The sequence below is a fragment of the Schistocerca nitens genome, chromosome 2 (genome assembly GCF_023898315.1).
Source record: "Schistocerca nitens isolate TAMUIC-IGC-003100 chromosome 2, iqSchNite1.1, whole genome shotgun sequence".
Lineage (NCBI taxonomy): Eukaryota > Metazoa > Arthropoda > Insecta > Orthoptera > Acrididae > Schistocerca > Schistocerca nitens.
Window position 1 is genome coordinate 216,507,432 of NC_064615.1, and position 24,115 is coordinate 216,531,546.

At 44.1% G+C, this 24,115-nt stretch overlaps 1 protein-coding gene across 1 annotated transcript; it reads left to right on the forward strand.

Annotated features, from left to right (window-relative positions):
- The first annotated feature begins 4,373 nt into the window (after positions 1–4,373).
- LOC126234934 (uncharacterized) lies at positions 4,374–23,826 on the forward strand. The gene is made up of 3 exons (XM_049943673.1): positions 4,374–4,422; positions 18,979–19,417; positions 23,742–23,826. Exons 1-3 carry the CDS (start codon positions 4,374–4,376, stop codon positions 23,824–23,826), a joined length of 573 nt encoding a protein of 190 aa, XP_049799630.1.
- The last annotated feature ends 289 nt before the right edge of the window (positions 23,827–24,115 follow it).

A 24,115-nucleotide genomic window follows, 5' to 3' on the forward strand; every position in this document is an offset into this window, starting at 1 on the left:
CAACCGATCCCTTCTTCTAGTCAAGTTGTGCCACAAACTCCTCTTCTCCCCAATCCTATTCAGTACCTCCTCATTAGTTATGTGATCTACCCATCTAATCTTCAGCATTCTTCTGTCGCACCACATTTCGAAAGCTTCTATTCTCTTCTTGTCCAAACTAGTTATCGTCCATGTTTAACTTCCATACATGGCTACACTCCATACAAATACTTTCAGAAACGACTTCCTGACACTTAAATCTATACTCGATGTTAACAAATTTCTCTTCTTCAGACACGCTTTCCTTGCCATTGCCAGTCTACATTTTATATCCTCTTTACTTCGACCATCATCAGTTATTTTACTCCCTAAATAGCAAAACTCCTTTACTACTTTAAGTGTCTCATTTCCTAATCTAATTCCCTCAGCATCACCCGATTTAATTTTACTACATTCCATTATCCTCGTTTTGCTTTTGTTGATGTTCATCTTATATCCTCCTTTCAAGACACCGTCCATTCCGTTCAATTGGTCTTCCAAGTCCTTTTCTGTCTCTGACAGAATTACAATGTCATCGGCGAACCTCAAAGTTTTTACTTCTTCTCCATGAATTTTAATACCTACTCCGAATTTTTCTTTTGTTTCCTTTACTGCCTGCTCAATATACAGATTGAATAACATCGGGGAGAGGCTACAACCCTGTCTCACTCCTTTCGCAACCACTGCTTCCCTTTCATGCCCCTCGACTCTTATAACTGCCATCTGGTTTCTGTACAAATTGTAAATAGCCTTTCGCTCCCTGTATTTTACCCTGCCACCTTCAGAATTTGAAAGAGAGTATTCCAGTTAACATTGTCAAAAGCTTTCTCTAAGTCTACAAATGCTAGAAACGTAGGTTTGCCTTTTCTTAATCTTTCTTCTAAGATAAGTCGTAAGGTTAGTATTGCCTCACGTGTTCCAACATTTCTACGGAATCCAAACTGATCTTCCCCGAGGTTCGCTTCTACCAGTTTTTCCATTCGTCTGTAAAGAATTCGCGTTAGTATTTTGCAGCCGTGGCTTATTAAAAAGATAGTTCGGTAATTTTCATATCTGTCAACACCTGCTTTCTTTGGGATTGGAATTATTATATTCTTCTTGAAGTCTGAGGGTATTTCGCCTATCTCATACATCTTGCTCACCAGATGGTAGAGTTTTGTCATGACTGGCTCTCCCAAGGCCATCAGTAGTTCTAATGGAATGTTTTCTACTCGCGGGGCCTTGTTTCGACTCAGGTCTTTCAGTGCTCTGTCAAACTCATCACGCAGTATCTTATCTCCCATTTCGTCTTCATCTACATCCTCTTCCATTTCCATAATATTGTCCTCAAGTACATTGCCCTTGTATAAACCCTCTATGTACTCCTTCCACCTTTCTGCCTTCCCTTCTTTGCTTAGATCTGGGTTGCCATCTGAGCTCTTAATATTCATACAAGTGGTTCTCTTCTCTCCAAAGGTCTCTTTAATTCTTCTGTAGGCAGTATCTATCTTACCCCTAGTGAGACAAGCCTCTACATCCTTACATTTGTCCTCTAGCCATCCCTGCTTTGCTATTTTGCACTTTCTGTCAATCTCATTTTTGAGATGTTTGTATTCCTTTTTGCCTGCTTCAATTACTGCATTTTTATATTTTCTCCTTTCATCAATTAAATTCAATATTTCTTCTGTTACCCAAGGATTTCTATTAGCCCTCATCTTTTTACCTACTTGATCGTCTGCTGCCTTTACTACTTCATCCCTCAGAGGTACCCATTCTTCTTCTACTGTATTTCTTTCCTCCATTCCTGTCAATTGTTCCCTTATGCTCTCCCTGAAACTCTCTACAACCTCTGGTTCTTTCAGTTTATCCAGGTCCCATCTCCTTAAATTCCCACCTTTTTGCAGTTTCTTCAGTTTCAATCTGCAGTTCATAACCAATAGATTGTGGTCAGAATCCACATCTGTCCCTGGAAATGTCTTACAATTTAAAACCTGGTTCCTAAATCTCTGTCTTACCATTATATAATCTATCTGATACCTTTTAGTACCGACTATAATACAACGTTCAAAGTCTATTGGATTACGATAACCTGCCATTGTAGCAGCAGTAATCGGTCGAACAACTGCGCAACACCCTTGTTGCCCTATATAGGCGTTGCCGACAGCAGCGCCGTATTCTGCCTGTTTACATGCCTCTGTACTTCAGTGCACTTGCCTATACCAGTTTCTTTGTCTCTTCAGTGAATATGAAATTAAGCTTTCCAGTTGTTAAATAAATTTCCTATTAAAAATTTAATACTGTGAGTGGTTTTGTTGTTGTGATACCCTTGAGATCCCCTTCCACACCACAGTATTTGTGCTGGCATTTACCTCCCCCCTGATAAAACCCTTTTCAGTGAAATTCGTGTCAGTGGTGAGTGAGACATTAAGCATGACTGTCATTTATATGGGTGCTGGTTCGCCTGGCTCTATCGAGAGTAATTCAGTTTTCAGCTGGAAGCGGAAATTGAGTCAGGTCGGTTTGCACATAGTGAAAAGAGTTCCTACATCAAAATCGAATCCCTACGTGGAAAGAACGCAACGGAAATGTGTAAGGCGTTGATTTATATCTATGGGAATAGTGTAGTGGATCGTAGCACAGTATCACTTTGGTCCGCTCGCATCCGTGAAGGTCGGGTAAGCACTAAGGACAACCCAAGAAGTGGAAGACCATCCATCGACTGCAACAGTCTACACCTCTCAGATTATTGTCAATACATTTTGAGAGAGGATCGACGAAAAACATGTGGGGAAGTTCCATATGACGCCAGAATAGCTGTCACTTCAGTTTACAGCATGATAACTGAAAGGTTAGAGATAAGAAAAGATGCTGCGAGATGGATTGGGCATGATATGAGTGAACTGAAGCTAGCAGGTCGCAGAAAAATTGCAGATGAGTTATTTCAGCTATATCGAAAGAAGGAAAACAGTTTCTGAAAAGCAATGTAGCACTTGATGAAGCCTGGAAACGAGATTTTGAGCCAGAAAATGGAAAAGTCCTGACTCTCCATGTTCAAAAAAACTCTGCGTCAACAAGCAAAGGTGAAACTGATGAAGATCTTTTAGTTTGATATGAATGGCGTCATATCTACCGAGTGCTGCAGAGGATTTTTATAACGGGTGCGTGCTACAAACTATTTTGAGCCTGGAAATCCGTCAAAGAATGCCTGACATGATTGCAGCTGGTGTCTTCATTTTGCACGGTAATGCAACACCCAATATTGCCCTTCCAGTGAGGCTCGATAACGTTATGTCTACATGGATGCGAAGTAATTCCCTGCCCACCATAGAGTCCTGCTATGAGCCCACCAGACTTTGTTTCCCAACTGAAGGAACTACTCCGTGGAAAACGTTTTGATACAACTGATGAAGCTTCCAGTGAGGTGACCCGAGTAATCAGACAGGTCGGCAATGAAGGGGTCCTATATGGAATAGAGAAGATCACAAAAAGTTGAGAAGCTGTCATAAGCAACAATGGAGATTAGGTGAAGGTATTTTGTGAAATAAATTGTTCTCTTCAGTTCTATCTTATGGTGTAAGAGTAAAACTGAACTTTAAAAGACATAAACAGTAATACAGCAATTTTATTATGTTTTGTGTTCATCTATAGCTTTGGAAACTGTGAGTATTGTCTCCACGATCACATTTCACACAGAGAGGTGAGGATGTGTGTAAGCAGAGCGCGACACGCAAGTACCTGCGGAAATTAACAGCGCGCCTTATGAGTGGTGTGTGTCGGCTGTCCAGTGTACGTCAACACTCTGCGAGCGGCTGTCTGGAGCCTACTCGCTGACACACTTCTCCAGCTCTGGATTCGCAAATGCAGGGTCGCTCCGGGTGCGTCAGGACGAACGATTCCTGCCAGTAAAGCATCGGCGGTGTAAATCACGCCCAACGGGCCGGCTACGCCGAAAATTTTCAACGGCCCCAGAGGAATTGCCGGGCTTTTGCACTCGACGTCTGACAGGCGAGAAAGGAGAGATGGTAGTAGGCAATGTGTGGGTATGTCTGTGTCGGGCGATGCCGTGAAATACGTGCCGGCCCATCAATAATATTTATATTTGGCCCAGCGAGGCGTAAATTCGTCGCAGAGCGTGTGATTTTGCGATGGTGACTCTGTGGGGCGGGTTGGTGGGGAGGGGTGGGAGGGGAGGAGGGAAGGGGAGGTTGATAGAATAACTCGGGGGGGAGACAGAGCTCTTTTCCAGCGCTTGGGCAGGCGGCCGTGCCGCGCTAATATTTCACGGCTGGAGAGGGCGCCATTGTGGAGACAAATGAATAACTGATGGCACAGTGCCTCGTGGCGCCGGCCACGGCTTGCCCGCCAGGTCGTGATGGATGGAGCGCCGTGGACTGGAGCCAAGGACCGGCAAGCCGGCTCCTGCAGGTGAGGGGCCGGCCGGAGTGGCCGAGCGGTTCTAGGCGCTACAGTCTGGAACCGCGAGACCGCTACGGTCGCAGGTTCGAATCCTGCCTCGGGCATGGGTGTGTGTGATGTCCTTAGGTTAGTTAGGTTTAAGTAGTTCTAAGTTCTAGGGGACTGATGACCTCAGAAGTTAAGTCCCATAGCGCTCAGAGCCATTTGCAGGTGAGGGGTCGTGCCAAGAGCTGATGGCCGCTGCAGGGTTCAGCAGCCAGGGCATCTGGAAGCGCAGCGAACGGGCCCAGGTGACCAGCTCACTCCTGTCGGGAAGAGTCTTTTTTACCAGGGGTGTTCAATAAGCAATGCGACTCATTTGGTTCTGAAAGCAGGTTGAATTTATTCAGAATTCCAATTCACCGTTATAATCCCCACTCTTTCGGCTACAAAACCGTATTTTTTGACATAATCTCCGTTCATTGCGACGGCGTCGAAGCCAACGTCTTGCTACATCACCAACCTCTCCATTATTCACTCACTGCTTCGCACAGGGTGCAACCTTCATTGGGCCAGACATGTGGAAATCGGAAGGCGCGAGATGACGATGAGCAGTCTAATGAAGTTTTGCGATCCACTCTCGGGTGTTGTTGTTGGTTGGGGTTTAAGGGACCAACCAGCAAGGTCATCAGTCCCTTGTTTTAAATGTGGTCCATTCCGATAGTGTGACATGTCAGAAATATCAGAACAATAAAAGGGAAAAGGCTAAAAAATGTAAAGTCATGTTGTCACTGGTAAAAACAAAATGAGGTAAGTCAGCAAGAGGAGCGAACCCAGCGCTATGCTGAAGCAGCAGAGGCAAGACCACTTGCGACGTAAAAGGTCCAACCGCTAGAATGAAGAAGTGCGTAGGGGAAAAGGAGACTAACCAATCCTTAAAAAAAAATGATAAAAACAGAGTAAAAGGGGAAGAAAAGAGGATCTCAGTCAGGGAGGGGAGTCGGGAATCTCCAAACACGGCTTTTCTTTTTGGTCATCAGTCACTGACTGGTTTGATGCGGCCCGCCACGAATTCCTTTCCTGTGCTAACCTCTTCATCTCAGAGTAGCACTAGCAACCTACGTCCTCAATTATTTGCTTGACGTATTCCAATCTCTGTCTTCCTCTACAGTTTTTGCCCTCTACAGCTCCCTCTTGTACCATGGAACTCATTCCCTCATGTCTTAGCAGATGTCCTATCATCCTGTCCCTTCTCCTTATAAGTGTTTTCTACATATTCCTTTCCTCTCCGACTCTGTGTAGAACCTCCTCATTCCTTACCTTATCAGTGCACCTAATTTTCAACATTCGTCTATAGCACCACATCTCAAATGCTTCGATTCTCCTCTGTTCCGGTTTTCCCACAGTCCATGTTTCACTACCATACAATGCTGTACTCCTGACGTACATCCTCAGAAATTTCTTCCTCAAATTAAGGCCGGTATTTGATATTAGTAGACTTCTCTTGGCCAGAAATGCCTTTTTTGCCATAGCGAGTCTGCTTTTGATGTCCTCCTTGCACCGTCCGTCATTGGTTATTTTACTGCCTAGGTAGCAGAATTCCTTAACTTCATTGACTTCGTGTCTATCAATCCTGATGTTAAGTTTCTCGCTATTCTCATTTCTACTACTTCTCATTACCTACGTCTTTCTCCGATTTACTCTCAATCCATACTGTGTACTCATTAGACTGTTCATTCCGTTCAGCAGATCATTTAATTCTTCTTCACTTTCACTCAGGAGAGCAATGTCATCAGCGAATCGTATCATTGATATCCTTTCATCTTGTATTTTAATTCCACTCCTGAATCTTTCTTTTATTTCCATCATTGCTTCCTCGATGTACAGATTGAAGAGTAGGGGCGAAAGGCTACAGCCATTTACACCCTTCTTAATACGAGCACTTTGTTCTTGATCGCCCACTCATATTATTCCCTCTTGGTTGTTGTACATATTGTATATGACCCGTCTCTCCCTCTAGCTTACCCCTACTTTTTTCAGAATCTCGAACAGCTTGCTCCATTTTATATTGTCGAACGCTTTTTCCAGGTCGACAAATCCTATGAAAGTGTCTTGATTTTTCTTTAGCCTTGCTTCCATTATTAGCCGTAACGTCAGAATTGCCCCTCTCGTCCCTTTACTTTTCCTAAAGCCATACTAATCGTCACCTAGCGCATTCTCAATTTTCTTTTCCATTCTTCTGTATATTATTCTTGTAAGCAGCTTCGATGCATGAGCTGTTAAGCTGATTGTGCGATAATTCTCGCACTTGTCAGCTCTTGCCGTCTTCGGAATTGTGTGGATGATGCTTTTCCGAAAGTCAGATGGTATGTCGCCAGACTCATATATTCTACACACCAACGTGAATAGTCGTTTTGTTGCCACTTCCCCCAATGATTTTAGAAATTCTGATGGAATGTTATCTATCCCTTCTACCTTATTTGACCGTAAGTCCTCCAAAGCTCTTTTAAATTCCGATTCTAATACTGGATCCCCTATCTCTTCTAAATCAAATCCTGTTTCTTCTTCTATCACATCAGACAAATCTTCACCCTCATAGAGGCTTTCAATGTATTCTTTCCACCTATCTGCTCTCTCCTCTGCATTTAACAGTGGAATTCCCGTTGCACTCTTAATGTTACCACCGTTGCTTTTAATGACACCAAAGGTTGTTTTGACTTTCCTGTATGCTGAGTCTGTCCTTCCGACAATCATATCTTTTTCGATGTCTTCACATTTTTCCTGCAGCCATTTCGTCTTAGCTTCCCTGCACTTCCTATTTATTTCATTCCTCAGCGACTTGTATTTCTGTATTCCTGATTTTCCCGGAACATGTTTGTACTTCCTCCTTTCATCAATCAACTGAAGTATTTCTTCTGTTACCCATTATTTCTTCGCAGCTACCTTCTTTGTACCTATGTTTTCCTTCCCAACTTCTGTGATGACCCTTTTTAGAGATGTCCATTCCTCTTCAACTGTACTGCCTACTGCGCTATTCCTTATTGCTGTATCTATAGCGTTAGAGAACTTCAAACGTATCTCGTCATTCCTTAGTACTTCCGTATCCCACTTCTTTGCGTATTGATTCTTCCTGACTAATGTCTTGAACTTCAGCCTACTCTTCATCACTACTATATTGTGATCCGAGTCTATATCTGCTCCTGGGTACGCCTTACAATCCAGTATCTGATTTCGGAATCTCTGTCTGACCATGATGTAATCTAATTGAAATCTTTCCGTATCTCCCGGCCTTTTCCAAGTATACCTCCTCCTCTTGTGATTCTTGAACAGGGTATTCGCTATTACTAGCTGAAACTTGTTACAGAACTCAATTAGTCTTTCTCCTCTTTCATTCCTCGTCCCAAGCCCATATTCTTCTGTAACCATTTCTTCTACTCCTTCCCCTACAACTGCATTCCAGTCGCCCATGACTATTAGATTTTCGTCCCCCTTTACGTACTGCATTAACCTTTCAACATCCTCATACACTTTCTCTATCTGTTCATCTTCAGCTTGCGACGTCGGCATGTATACCTGAACTATCGTTGTCGGTGTTGGTCTGCTGTCGATTCTGATTAGAACAACCCGGTCACTGAACTGTTCACAGTAACACACCCTCTGCCCTACCTTCCTATTCATAACGAATCCTACACCTGTTATACCATTTTCTGCTGCTGTTGATATTACCCGATACTCATCTGACCAGAAATCCTTGTCTTCCTTCCACTTCACTTCACTGACCCCTACTATATCTAGATTGAGCCTTTGCATTTCCCTTTTCAGATTTTCTGGTTTCCCTACCACGTTCAAGTTTCTGACATTCCACGCCCCGACTCGTAGAACGTTATCCTTTCGTTGATTATTCAATCTTTTTCTCATGGTAACCTCCCCCTTGGCAGTCCCCTCCCAGAGATCCGAATGGGGGACTATTCAGGAATCTTTTGCCAATGGAGAGATCATCATGATACTTCTTCAATTACAGGCCACATGTCCTGTGGATACACGTTACGTGTCTTTAATGCATTGGTTTCCATTGCCTTCTGCATCCTCATGTCGTTGATAATTGCTGATTCTTCCGCCTTTAGGGGCAATTTCCCACCCCTAGGTCAAGAGAGTGCCCTGAACCTCTATCCGCTCCTCCGCCCTCTTTGACAAGGCCGTTGGCAGAATGAGGCTGACTTCTTATGCCGGAAGTCTTCGGCCGCCAATGCTGATTATTTATCAAAATTTAGACAGTGGCGGGGATCGAACCCGGGACCGAAGACGTTTTGGTTATGTATCAAAGACGCTACCCCTAGACCACTAGATACCCCAACACTCACCGGTCTGCCCCAACACCAGAGAGAGATTAAAAACCTTAAAACTGAGAATAAAAACCACTTTCCCGGAGGAAACCGAGAACCAGGTCGACCATCCGGGAATCGTCAGTCAACATCAAAGGTAAAGTGTGGGGGAGTCTGTACTTAGCACGCAGAGGCAAAAGATGGGGGCATTCAACTAAAATGTGGGCTACTGGCTGGAAGGCTCCACAACCACAAAGTGGGGGTGGCTCATCACGCAAAAGAAAACAATGGGTCAGCCTGGTATGGCCAATGCGGAGACGACAGCGCAGACTTGTGTGTGGCCATGCGTTGTTTTGGAGAAGGAGAAGTTCGTTTGCATTTTTGGGTCGACGAGAATGCTGAAATCGTTTCTTCAATTTCCGAGTTTCGTGGCCTTCTCTATGGTGCGCAGAGGCCTTGCGTTGTTATGGAGAAGGAGAAGTTCCTTTGCATTTTTGTCGTGACGACACGCTGAAATTCTTTCCTCAGTCCCCTAGTTTTATGGTGCGCAGACTTCGGCGAGGCCTTGCATTAGCATGGAGAAGGAGAAGTTCGTTTGCATTTTTGTGATGATGAATACGCTGAAGTCGTCTGTTCAATTTCCAAGAGACTTGCGAGTTGATCGTTGCATCATGAGGGAGGACATCCGAATGACCTCTTCACAGTTCCAGAAGCCCGTTGCCATGACTTCGTCTGCTGAGGGTACGGTTTTGAGCGTCGTAGGAAATACGGTGAGGTGCCAATCCATGGATTGCCGTATTGCTACCGGTTCGAAGTTGTGAACACATGTTTCATTGCCTTTGACGATGTTCGACAAAAATTGTCACGATCGGCTTCGTAGCACGCAAGCAATTCCGCAGAGATGGTCCTCGGTTGTTCTTTATGGTCTTCTGTTAGGCAGCGAGAAACCTAGCGGGAACACGCCTTTGAGTATCCCAACTGGTTGACGAATGTGCCAGCACTACTAACAAAGACATCCAGTTGAACAGCGAGGTGTTTGATTGTGAACCATCGATAACCTCTAATGAGAGTGTCAGCACATTCCAACACTGCAGGAGTCACAGCTGTGGGCGGCCGGCAAGGTTTGCGCGACGTAGTTGTGATGGACAGACGCCTCGCCCAACTCTCCCTGCTTTTGTTCGCCTCCAGGTAGGTCTCCGTAGACATTCTACAAGCGCCTAATAACATCTGCGATGTTCTGGTTTTCCGCCAAAAGAAACTCTATGACAGTTCTCTGCTTAAAACGTACCTCCGAAGGATATGTATTGCGAAGCCACCAATCGAAACTTCATAAAACTATAGGGGCTGAAGAGGGTGTAGTCCACTATATCCCACAGAAAATGCCGCATTTTTGCAACTGGAATTTACCTAGAAGAAAAAAAAGTTTCATTACTTATTAAAAGCCTCTCCTATTTTTCCCTCCTTTCGCCATTCCTCACAAACTGCTGTCGTACATCAGTTGTGGCGCCATAGGTTTTGTTCTTTCAGAAAAAGTTGGTAGGTCCACAAGGTTGTAGCGCTAATTCACTATGTTCTTTGATGCGAGAATAACGTCATGGATAGGTTATCTCTGGTGATCGCTTACGCACAGTGTTCCACAGAGAGAAAAAATACCGTAGAGTGACAGTAACGCGACGACAGTGTAGCAAACTGATTACGTCTAAGTCAGGTTTTATCTTATCAAAACAAATAGGTGTGGAGTAGAATATTCTTAGATAATGCATCACGTAAGACCGAAATAACGTCCAACCAATGCTGTTCAACAGTTACTGCGACGATCGATATTACCCGTATTTATAGCGGACGGACACTTGACGTACATTGTCCTTCAGCATAACACATGCATACTAGACGATGGATTGCGTGACATTCAGGAACAGAAGACACAGTATTGATACTTGAGTTTAGGATCAATCATCGTATGGCTTAATACGCCCTTTGCTACAAATAAAACGTATCCATTACAGAAAAATTCCGGTATCACTAGGAGATATCTGTAACCCACAAGTTGGGAGGAGCAGAGATTTCACAGACAAAAGTTCTACGAAAAATTTGATTTTATACAGGGTGCTCGAAAATTGCCATTACAAATTTCAAGGACTAGTAGATTGGAGCGAGTAGACAATGTTCTGAACTGGAACCCATGTCCGGAAACGTTACATTTCCCTGCTACAGTCGTTTGAAAGTATGTTTGCTAGTTAGGTGAACAACAGTGAGGGATGCTTACGTCGGATCGGCTGAAGTCATTTAAGGTCTATCCTAGCTCTCTGGCGAGATTGGAGAGGATTCACGTCTTTGTACGTGTTAGAGAAACATGGCTGAGTACACGTTTGCAGAATACACCGTCACGATCCTAATGTATACTTGTGGGCCTGCGAGTTTGTTAGGATTGAAAATATAATTGCTGTTGCATAAATGTTTCAATGTTAAATTAGTTTCTGGCTTTTAGAATGTTACTAATGCTGTCTTTCGCCGTTCTCAACACTGGCTCTCTAATTACTTTTAGCACCCAGAAAGTGATTTAACAAAACGTGAAGCCTGTAATTAGAATTCCTAGTGCCCACTTCATCTGAGAATACAATTATAGCTGCAGCTTATAGCTCTGAGGAATTAGGAGATTGTCCGGGATTTATAATCAAAAACGATATTCCAAAATAGTTGAGTATATTCTGAAAGTCACTGATAAAAAACACAAGTATCCCTACAACCTAACTAACAGAGCAGTTCAGAGTCTAATGCGCTGATGCAACTATAAATGTCCGAATTAAATGTTAAAAAGAATGCTCGCCATAATTTGATGAGAATATTTCATCAAACGCCACGCTAAATAATTGGTAGAATGTCTGTCCCGCGACGGCACGTGAAAATACGACAATACGCAAACTGAAGCTAGATAATAAAAATCACTTGAAATGATTTCATGGTTACGCGCATCTCGAGTAACTGAATACGGCATCCGAGGCTGTTTGTAGCTGTGATACCGACGCGACGCGGCTCCCGACACAGATGGCGTGTTATTCAGCGTCTGGAGAGAACTGGGGCCTTTCTTCCTCGCGCAGCGCTCTTATATATAAAGCCGCGGTGCGGACGGCTGAGGGAACGCCTGATCAAATCGGCTCTCCCGACTAGCCGCTGGGCTAGTAAGGCACCACTTTAAGTTACCTAATAAATCATAGCTTCTCTTGCTGATGGCCGATGAAGCTCTTAATTTAAATGTGCATTCAGCACGCAGTTAAGTATTGATAATAAAATTTTGACGTGGCTAAGTTAAATATTTTGGGCGAGAGAATTAATTTAATTGCACTGCACGCAGTAGATGAGCTCTGAACTGGCCCTTTTGAGATACGCTATCGCTATAATTTTATAGGTATTCAAATGAAACTTTTCACATCTTCATAGTCATAGCGGATCTCCAACCTATTTAAATCTAAACATCCTAGCCCTATTTATTAGCCTACTTAATCTATCTTGCTTCCTTAAGTTTTGAGATGAAAACCAGAAAATCATGAATTTCCACTAAAATTTTAATTTGTGAAATCCAAAGTACTGTTTTTATTAAATTATTATGAAAGATGAATCTAAATCTAAATTTTGAAGTCTCTAGCTCTTTTCTGTTGCGCCAATGATTTTTACAGAAAAACGTCCAAATTTCGAAACTGGCTTAAGTTATCGAACTGATATTCAACACACATTAATTTAGCATTATTCCTGACATGCTAGAAATGTTTTAGGTTATTTGCTTGATTTTTAAAGTATTGCGCAATATTTATGACATCAGAGCTAGTTACAGCAGACTGGCTGGCACACAATGGAAAGACTGATGTGAATTTACTACAGCGTGAGTAGGCTGCTTCCCTACATAGTGAAGCTCATGGTAACGGAAGAGCTGCTCGTCGCCTTTATCTAGATCGTTATCCACAACTTCCGACTCCAACACATATCCTTTTTGCCACAATTACCCAATAGGTTCGAGTAAGGGGTACCTTCATCGTTAGCAGGTGTGACTGTGAAGCTTCAAGAATACGCCATTGTACACAACAGTCTTTGAGAAAACTGGTTAAGTTCCCTTTTTGTTTCTTTGATTATTAACGAGTGGAATTGTAAAACAGGTCATGTACTGGGTCTCTATTAATGAATTATTTGTAAAAGTGGTTGCGTGACCAACAAACTTTCAAATGGTTGTAACACGAAAACGATACGTTTCCTGATATCGGTTCGTATTCAGAATATTATGTACTCACTCCCCACTACATGTTCTAGAAGTCTGTAATGGAATTCCCGAAACATCCTGTGTAAATTGCATCAAATTATAATCGGATCCCTTGGTACCCAAGTAAAAGATACCGAAGTATAACTCACTTTGTAAAAAAATCTTGGCATCCTTTTGTTCGGTAGTCATTTGGCAAAATTTCAACCTATATAATAAAGATAATAAACAGTTTCAGCGGACAGATTTAACAGAGATCAGGTGACAGTGTAGCGGGTGGTGGTGGGATCACTCATTGAAAATTCCTGTAGTAGTTGGTGTTAGAGCTGCATCTTTTTTAGACTGAAGTCAGCTGATAGACATACCTGCTGAAGGAATCACCTTAGGAGGACGTCATGTTTCCAAGTAGTGAAGTAGTTAGCGTATTTCATCAAAATGTAAGAGGTATTAGAGATAAAGTTAGTGAACTGCCTTTAGATGTTGACTCTGGAATTATTGGTATATCGGAGCACAGCTTAAATAATTTGACAATTCAGAGGCTTCCTTTACCAGGATACATATTAGCTGGCTGTTTTTCAAGAAGTTCCTTAAGGGATGGGGGAGCAGCCACGTACCTAAAAAACAGCATTCCATTTAAGTCCATAGACGTATCACGGCACAGCACTGAACAGATATTAGAATGTTGTGTAGGGGCAGTTGTATTTAGTGAAACTAAACTTCTAATTGTTGTTGTTTATAGGTCCCCTAACTCTAACTTCAAAGAGTTTTTGCTCAAGCTAGAGGCTTCTTGATTCACTTTATAGGAAGTACCATAAATTAGTTACATGTGGTGACTTCAATATTAATTTTGTACATGATTGTGTAAGAAAAAGGATGTTGGTAGGTGTCCTAAATTCATGTGGTCTGATGCAGACTGTTTTTTTCCAACTAGGGTGCAAGGCAACAACAGCACAACCATTGACAATATTTTTATCCATTCTTCATTACTAGATGAGCATTGTTTTGGTAAAAGGGTGACTGGCCTTTCAGGCCATGATGCATAAATTTTAACACTAAAAGTGTTTTGTATTGAAACAAGTGTCACATACAATTACAAACTATTTAGGAAAGTTAATCCACCAGCAATAGAGGGGTTTTTAAACCTCGTAAGGGAACAAGAGAGGCAGCATGTTTATAGTGCCGATAAGATAGATGACAAATACAATGCTTTTCTTAACAAGTTGCTCATGCTCTTTGGGAGTTGTTTTCCATTGGAACGTTCTAAACGGGATACTTGTTATATCCTAGCCAGTAATGCCACCCGAGCCCGCTGCCAAAAGGTTGGCAGCATCAAAGTCCGGACGCCGTCCGCATAAGCAGCGCCAGCGAGAGAGGAAATCGCCGCAAGTCTGCGCGCGCCACCGCTGGCTTCTGGTTTCTTAAGCGCTGGAGTCGCGGGCGCTAGGACAGTTCTGTATTCGCCGCTCAGTTGTATACTCGCCACCGAATTGTGTACTTGCTAGTCAGTTGTGTGTTCATCGCAGCAGAGTTGTTGTTTGTCGTCAGCCGACGCTGACCTAGCCGCTCCGACTCGAACTAGACAGATTTCTGTAGACACGGAGTTCACTACTGTGTTCCTGTATCTTCGTTAATAAAGATAAGTACCGACTTTTATTTAATCAGAGTGTTTGGGTTTTCATCTTTCTGTTCACTGTTCCAGCGGACCTGTCGGCCCGCTATTAAAAGTGTGGCGGTGACTTCGTAAGCCGTTTCTACAGCGAATTGTTTGTCGCTACGAACGCCGCCACAAAACTGGCGACGAGGGCTTCCGAACTCGTGTGCAGGGCTGGTTCAGCTTGTTTCTGGTTATACTAATTATAGCGAGAAACTTTTGGGGGCTGGTTTAATTTGTGTTCACTATGTCTGCCGAATTACAACAGTTGATCTTGTTACAGAGTCAGCAAATACAAAGTCTGGTGGAAGCAATCGCCAAACAAGCGGCTAATCCTCCAACACAACAGGAACAAGCACAGGCAGCACCACCTTTCCGTGCTTTTGATGCATCAAGAGAAGAATGGCGAGAATATTTCGCGCAGTTGCAGGCGCACATGATAGTCTACAAAATCACGGGTACTGAGCGGCAGCTTTATTTAATTTCCACTGCAGGCGTGGAAGTCTATCGACTACTTTGTAAGTTGTTCCCGGAATCCAAGCCGGAAGCTTTAGACTATGACGTTGTTGTTAACAAGCTTGCTGAGTATTTCGAGTCGCGAGTTCATGTGGCAGCAGCCAGATTCAAGTTCTTCAGATTAAAGAAACTGCCACATCAATCTAATAAACAGTGGTTAACAGATTTACGGGGCCTCACCCGTCAGTGCCGATTTAATTGTGTGTGTGGAGCTTCCTACAGTGATGTCATGTTACGAGACGCTATTACTCAAAACATTGCAGATTCTCGTATTCGTGCTGCTATCTTAAAGTTGCCTGACCCGTCATTAGAGGCTGTGATGAACATCATTGATGCCCAAGATACTTTTGACTATGCTGAGTGTGAGTTTGATCAGCCATGTATTTCTCAAATTGCCTGTGCTAAGCGAGTTATGTCACGCCCGCGGCCCCTCCGGCAGAGTCAGACTGTAAACACTAGCCGGCCGCGTCATGTTAAACACATTCGTCAGCCGCGTGTGCAAAATGATAGAGTTAAGTCTTGCCCTAAGTGTGTTCTTGCTCATCCTTGTGACCGTTGCCCGTTAAGAAACGCGGTTTGTCACTTTTGTCAAAGGAAAGGACACATCCAGACTGTTTGTTTGCGTAAACGCAAGAACAATTCTAGTGCTGCCCAGCCCATGGATATTCATGTTCTTCAAAGCCAGCCCGCCCAGAAGGTCGCGTTTAAAGACTCTTCCACGGTTCGTGTGGGTAATAAACTTGTTCGCAATAAGCCACCCACCCAGCCCTCTGCTATGCGACCCAGGCGTAATTCAAACGCTGTAAAAAGTAATGTACAGACTGCAAGTGAAGCGGGAGTTGTTGTTCCACCCGCCCAACCCACGAGTTGTCGTAAGCAGCGAACACGCGCTAAACGCGCTGATTTTGTGTCTTCCGCCTCCACTGCACCGATCCAGAGACAGTGTAATAAACTATTTGTGAAGCTACGCATCCAGGATAAGACCTTCAATTTTCAATTAGACACTGGTGCGTCTGTGACTCTCATAAATCGTGCTACGTATGCGGTTATCGGCCGCCCTAAACTTTCAGCGGCAAAACATTCTTTGGCTACTTATAGTGGAGAACAAATTCCTGTGTTAGGTGTATGTAGCGTGCCAGCCACATTCCGTGGCAATACAAAAACAGTTTCATTCACAGTGCTCCGCGCTACGGACAGTGTAAACATTTTCGGATTAGACTGTTTTGACTTGTTTGGCCTGTCTATCCAAGACAATGTGTTGCAAATTAATTCTGTTGTTGTTCCTCAAGACAGCATAACCGATTTGTGTAAACAATACAGTGACATATTTAAAGACGAACTAGGTTGTGCTGCGAACTTTGCCGCTCATATTACGTTAAAAGATAATGCTCAGCCTCGATTTTTTCGTGCTCGTCCAGTGCCTCACGCCCTCCGGGCACCTGTAGCAGATGAACTTCGTCGTTGGCAAAACAACGGTGTTATTCAACCCGTTTCAGCGAGCCAGTGGGCTTCTCCCTTAGTTATTATAAAGAAACCGTCTGGCAAGTTACGTTTGTGTGCTGATTTTAAGTCGACAGTTAATCCTCAGACTGTCATTGATTCTTTTCCTTTGCCTAGGCCGGACGAGCTGATGGATAAGTTAGGGGAAGCTCGTTTCTTTTCCAAAATTGATCTCCGTGAAGCATATTTGCAATTGCCCCTCGACGAGCAATCACAACAGTATTTAGTCATAAACACGTCGTTGGGGTTGTTCCGTTTTCTGCGTTTGCCTTTTGGTTGTGCGTCAGCTCCAGCTGTTTTTCAGCGTTTTTTGTCACAACGTCTGGCTAATGTGCCATCGTGTTGCAACTATTTAGACGATATTGTTGTGTCCGGTCGGACGCCTGCTGAACATTTCCGTAATTTGGAGTGTTTGTTTACAGTGTTGTCTCAGGCAGGCCTACGTTGCAACATCGATAAATGTTCATTTTTCCTTACGGAGATGGAGTATCTGGGACATGTTATTAATGCTCAAGGCATTCATCCCTCCCAGCAACATTTAGCAGCTATTCGTGATTTGCCCGCCCCTCGCAATCTGCATGAATTGCAAGCAGTTCTTGGCAAATTGACATATTATATTAGGTTTATACCTAATGCATCACAGATTGCTGCACCGTTGCATCGTCTCCGCCGTAAGAATGTTCCGTTTGTGTGGTCAGCTGATTGCCAATCAGCCTTTCAGCAGCTTAAAGAGGCTTTATTGAATGATCGTTGTCTGGTCCATTACGACCCTAACAAGCCTCTGGTGTTAGCTTGTGATGCCTCTTCTTTCGGCCTCGGTGCTGTGTTGTCTCACCGAGTCGGTAACACCGAACGTCCTATTGCGTTCGCATCTAAATTGCTAAACAAAGCTCAGTGTAATTATAGCCAATTGGACAAGGAAGCGTTGGCTATTGTGTTCGGTGTCACAAAATTCCATCACTACCTCTATGGTAGACCATTCTATTTAGTAACAGATCACAAGCCCCTGACGTCACTGTTTCATCCGTCTAAACCAGTTCCTCAGCGGACAGCTCAGAGACTACAACGTTGGGCTCTTTTGTTATCGCAATACCAGTATGAGATACTGTATCGCCCTACAGCTCAGCATGCAAACGCTGACGAGCTTTCTAGATTGCCGATTGCTGCGGATGATGTCTTCGATTCCTCTGACGACTCTTGCCATCAGATTGACGCCGATGAGCATCAATCCCTCCGGGATTTTCCGATTGATTATCGTCAGGTGGCACGTGAGACAGCTACGGATCCTCATCTGAGTTTACTATTACGTTTTGTTCAACGTGGTTGGCCGTCCAAGGCAAAGGACATATCGGATCCTGTGGTTCGTCGCTATTATCCGCAACGTCATCTGTTGTCTGTTTCGCACGGAGTTTTGCTGTTACGCACCGAGAATGACCAGCTTCGTGTAGTGGTTCCCCAATTGCTCCAATCCAAGGTCCTCGACTTGTTGCATCAAGGTCATTGGGGAGTGGTCCGCACCAAGCAGCTTGCCCGCCGTCATTGTACATGGATCGGCATTGATAAGCAGATTACGCAGATGTCTACAGATTGTTCGACGTGTGCCGAACACCAAGCTGCTCCGCCTCAACGCTATTTTGAGTGGGCACGCCCTGCCGGTCCCTGGCAGCGAGTACATATTGATTTCGCTGGTCCATATTGGCATTCTCGTTGGCTCATCGTGATAGATGCATTTAGTAATTTTCCGTTTGTTGTGCCCATGCAGTCTACAACGTCTGCACAAACTATACAGGCGTTGACTTCAGTTTTTTGTATTGAGGGTCTTCCAGAAGTTTTAGTGTCTGACAATGGTCCACAATTTACCTCTGCTGAATTTGAAAGTTTTTGTTCTGCCTATGGCATTCGCCATGTTCTTACTCCGCCGTTCCACCCTCAATCGAATGGTGCAGCGGAACGTTTTGTACGCACATTCAAGGATCATATGGACCGCCTTCGTGCTACGCACTCTCGTCAGCAGGCCCTCATCACGTTCCTGTCGTCGTACCGGACCACGCCACGCGACGGCTCTTCGCCTGCGGAGCTTCTCCATGGCCGTCGTCATCGCACCCTACTACGGTTGTTGCACCCCCCGGATCGACCCGCCGCTTCTGACCATCGCACGCGTTTTCAGCGCAACGACGCCGTTTTTTTCAGAGTTTATCACGGTCGCCGTCGTTGGGAACGTGGTACCGTGATAAGTGTCCAGGATCGCGGTTTTTATACTGTTCAAGGTGCTACTGGGGTGCACGGGAGGCATCAGAACCAGTTGCGCCGCGCTGGCCGCCCGGATTCTGCCGCTCGTTCTTTGTCCCCAGATTTGGTCCGCGGCGGGTTCCAGCCGCGCCTTCCGACTTCGCTGCCGCCCCCAGGGCAGCAGCAGCAGCCGTCGCCGCTACCACGTCGACAGCCCGTCCCGTTGCTGCCTCCCGCGCAGCTTCATCCGGGAGCGCCCCAGGTGGTCGCTCCGGCGCCTGCGGTCCCTCTTCAGTCGCCACCGCCTTCGGAGCTGATGGACGTCGACCCCTCAGCCGGGCCGCCTTCCCAAGCGGTGGCTGTGCAGCCTGTCCTGCAGCCGCTTTCCTTGGGCACCCCCAAGGAGTCTGACACCGCAGTGCCTTGTCCGGCGCCCACTCAGCAGCCGTCGACGCAGCGTCAGGAGTCGCTGCCTCTCTTCTTGGGTCCCGACGCCCCGTCGCGTCCAGTACCAGAAGCTGCGCCCGTGGTCACAGGCGTGCACCCTGACCTCGGTTTTCAGTCGGTGTTTCCCGAGGCCCCGCGCAGCCAATGCTGGGGTGCGGACCGGGGACTGCCACCGACAACAGTCTCCGCCCCGGTCTCTTCTGCTACGCCTGCGGCCAGACCCCTCCCCCGCCGTCGACGCTCGCCACGTCATTACTCAACGACGGTGCGGCGATTTGGGGGGGAGGAGTGTTATATCCTAGCCAGTAATGCCACCCGAGCCCGCTGCCAAAAGGTTGGCAGCATCAAAGTCCGGACGCCGTCCGCATAAGCAGCGCCAGCGAGAGAGGAAATCGCCGCAAGTCTGCGCGCGCCACCGCTGGCTTCTGGTTTCTTAAGCGCTGGAGTCGCGGGCGCTAGGACAGTTCTGTATTCGCCGCTCAGTTGTATACTCGCCACCGAATTGTGTACTTGCTAGTCAGTTGTGTGTTCATCGCAGCAGAGTTGTTGTTTGTCGTCAGCCGACGCTGACCTAGCCGCTCCGACTCGAACTAGACAGATTTCTGTAGACACGTTCACTACTGTGTTCCTGTATCTTCGTTAATAAAGATAAGCACCGACTTTTATTTAATCAGAGTGTTTGGGTTTTCATCTTTCTGTTCACTGTTCCAGCGGACCTGTCGGCCCGCTATTAAAAGTGTGGCGGTGACTTCGTAAGCCATTTCTACAGCGAATTGTCTGTCGCTACGAACGCCGCCACAAAAATACTAGCACTAAAACACAGCCTGGGTGGATGACTAGTGGGATAAGGGTATCATTTAGAACAAAGTAGGAATTACATCAAAATGTTAGAAGTAGTCAGAATCAAGCTACAGTAGCCCATACAAACTGTACTGTAAGGTGCTTAAAATGATGTTAGGAGGGCAAAAACTATGTGGTATACAAACAGAATAGCTAATTCACAGGATAAAATTAAAACCATATGGCCAGTTGTGAAGGAAGTGTCTGGTCAGCAGCACAAGATCGACGATATAAAGTTATTTTGTAGTAAAAATATTTCTGTTTCTGCTAAATCAGAGATGAACAGTATTGAAAAATCATTTTCTGAGCATTGCTGGTGGATTAAATAAAAATTTGGTTTCTGCAGGGAATCATATAACTTTATTGCCAAATGCCTTTCCGAGATTGATGTCTGAAATACTCCTCTGTGACACTGACAAGGGGGAGATTGAGTCAATAATTAAACCACTGAAGACTAGGGGTCCTCATGGCTATGATGGAGTGCCTAGCAGAATATTAAAGTACTGTGCTGAACATGTTAGCCATATTTGTAAGTTTTTCTTAAGGAATGGCCAGTTTCATGAACGATTAAAGTACTCATTAGTAAAGCCACTTTATAAAAATGGATAATGTAGACAATTTTAGACCTATTTCTATGCCATCGGTGTATGCTAAAGTTATTGTAAAGGCTGTGTATGTAAGGATAATTGATCACTTTATATCACACAATTTGCTATCAAATGTATGGTTCGGCTTTAGAAGTCGTTTAACAACTGAAAATGCTATATTCTGTTTTCTCTGTGAGGTACTGAATGGGTTAAAGAAAAGGTTTCGAACGTTAGGCATATTTTTTTATTTAGTTGCTCCAGAAGTTGGACCATTACAGAATACGGGGAGTAATTCACAATTGGTTCACCTCTCATTTTAGCAATAGACAGCAAAAGGTCATTCTTCACAGTGTTGAGAATGGCTGTGATGTGATTGGGGTGCAGTCAAGTGGGGGTGCCTCAGGAATCAGTGTTGGGGCCACTCTTGTCCTGATTTATAAAAATGATATGCCCTCTAGTATTATCGGTAACTCTAAAATATTTCTGTTTGCTGATGACCCTAGCTTGGTAGTAAATGATGTTTTGTGCAACATTGGCTCGGTTGAAAATAGTGCAGTTCATGCATTTGGATCGCACTTTCTTAACTATTGTGCAGAAAAGTGTGCAGTATACTGTTGCATCCATTTTCAATAAGCTACCACTAGAATTCAAAAATCTTGCATGTATTATGTTCCCAGATTTGTATTTGGATTCGCAATAAATGAAATAAACTGTGTTGCATCGGTCAAATGCTGAAACTCTCACTCATGGGTCAAGTAGAATACGATCTATCCTGTCCAGCCAGTAAATATGCAGACCAGTTGTTAACTGATCTCTGGTTAAATCTGTCCGCTGAAACTGTTTATCATCTTCTCATTATATAGCCTATTAAAATTATATATTTTGGCTAAGATTGTTTTTCAAAGTGACTTATACTTTGTTATCTTTTACTTTAGTGCCAAGGGATCCGATTATAATTTGAAGTTATAGTTTAAATCTAGTAACAACCTTCCCATGGGAAATTACGGATCTTTCTGTTTGCAATCGATATTTTCTAATGTGATAGCATAATCCACTTAAAATTTAGCAGAAGACAGCAAAAAGAATTATTTGCGTTATGCCTATTGCAGCTGTCAGCTATCGTATAATATTCACGCGAAAAAGGCGTAATTCATCATACTTTCCATCCTGCAACTACGTTTTCAATCACAGCAAAATATTGGTATTTTACACCCTTGACCTTCAGAAATGCTACTAAGTATTCTGCAAGCTTTGGTCAAGATTATCAACGGTCACAAAATTCCTTATCACAGGGATTAACGTGTAAGGCAAGGGAAACTTGAATGACACAAGCTTTATTACACAAATAAACAAATACATCAGTTTACACACAAAACAGCTCAGTTACCAAACGTGGAGAGAAATTCTGTAATTCTGTAGTCGTAAAAGCAAACGTCAGTTTTTAGAACAACTGTTGAATGGCCACGCGTATCATGGCGGCTATTAGTATGGCGCAGCACCGCAGGGAGCGCTGAATGATATCACAGTATTTTTATGTATTCCTTAGCTCTTAGGCGATTTCTGTTTGGTATGGATACCGAACAGCAGCTATTTTAACCAGTCGGCTTAAGATACTCAAACTCGTTTTTAAGTACAGCAAATTCACAGAGATGTGACACACAAAAGAAAATACGAGGTTGAGTCAAATGAAAACTTTAAATGTTTTTTTTAAATATTATTTATTGTGCGGAAGTGGTACAAAGCTGTATCACTTTTCAACATAATCTCCCCCACGCTCAATGCAAGTCCTCCAGCGCTTACGAAGTGCATAAATCCCTTTAGAAAAAAATTATTTTGGTAGTCCGCTCAACCACTCATGCACCGCGTGGCGTACCTCTTCATTAGAACGGAACTTCTTTCCTCCCATTGCATCTTTGAGTGGTCCAAACATATGGAAATCACTTGGGTCAAGGCCTGGGAGTATGGTGGATGAGGAAGACACTCAAAATGCAGGTCTGTGAATGTTGCAACTGTTGTAAGAGCAGTCGAGGCCTTGCATTGTCATGTTGCAAAACGACACCTGCTGACAGCAATCCACGTTGCTTTGATTTGATTGCAGGCCGCAGATGACTTTCTAGGAGATCTGTGTATGATGCACTGGGGACAGTGGTCCCCTCCAGGCATGTAATGCTCCAAAATGACGCCTTTTTCGTTCCAAAGGAGAGTCAGCATAACCTTCCCTGCTGATGGTTCTGTTCGAAACTTCTTTGGTTTTGATGATGAGGAATGGCGCCATTCCTTGCTCGCTCTCTTCGTTTTCGGTTGGTGGAAGTGAACCCAGGTTTCGTCCCCAGTAACGATTCTTGCAAATAAGCCATCACCTTCTCGTTCAAAGCACCGAAGAAGTTCTTCAAAAGCATCAACACGTCGTTCTCTCTTTTCAGGAGTCAGCTGCCGTGGCATCCATCTTGCAGACACATTGTGAAACTGGAGCACATCATGCACAGTGTGGTGTGCTGACCCATAACTAATCTGTAAACATGCTGCAATGTCATTCAGTGTCACTCGGCGGTCACTATGGCTTCAACTGCTGCCATGTTCTGTGAAGTCACAACTCGTTGTGCCTGACTTGGACGAAGAGCGTCTTTCATTGAAGTCAAACCATTTACGAACTTCCTACTCCATTCGTAGACTTGCTGCTGTGACAAACATGCATCACCGTACTGAACCTTCATTCGTCGATGAATTTCAAGAGGTTTCACACCTTCACTACGGAAAAACCGAATAACAGAAAGCTGTTCTTCCCTGGTGCAAGTTGCAAGTGGGGCGGCCATCTTTATACTGATACTGCGGCGGTATGTGTGCATCTGCACCTACAGGCCATTCTGCACGCTGTTTGTAGCAATCTTACCAACTTACATGATAACGGCGCGAAATTTCGATTTGTTATTACAAATTTAAGGTTTTCATTTGACTCACCCTCGTACTTTTCGATTCTGTACCCCATATGTCTATTAAATGTAATGTTTCAGATATCTGGAGAAGTACAAAAATGCACTGCTTGAAAATCCGTACAGAAAACGGCGACATTTTTGCTACAACAATTCAAAACTTTAATGTGCGCCAATCGGACAGGTAATTCTGCTTTATTTCTCTTACCCATTTATTCTGTTTTGTTGGACAATTACTTCATGAGATGCAGTAGGAATCGATAAACGTGTCACAATATTAGACAAACTATTAATTAGGGGTATTTCGTAAAATCAAATGTTGTAAAAACTGTATGCTCCTCTTCAACATAACTGACAACCTTAGGTCAGACATGATACAAATTATTAATGAACTAGGTAAGTATTCATTAAGTTTAAAATAAAATTAATGTGTACAGAGGCACTTACTCTCCACA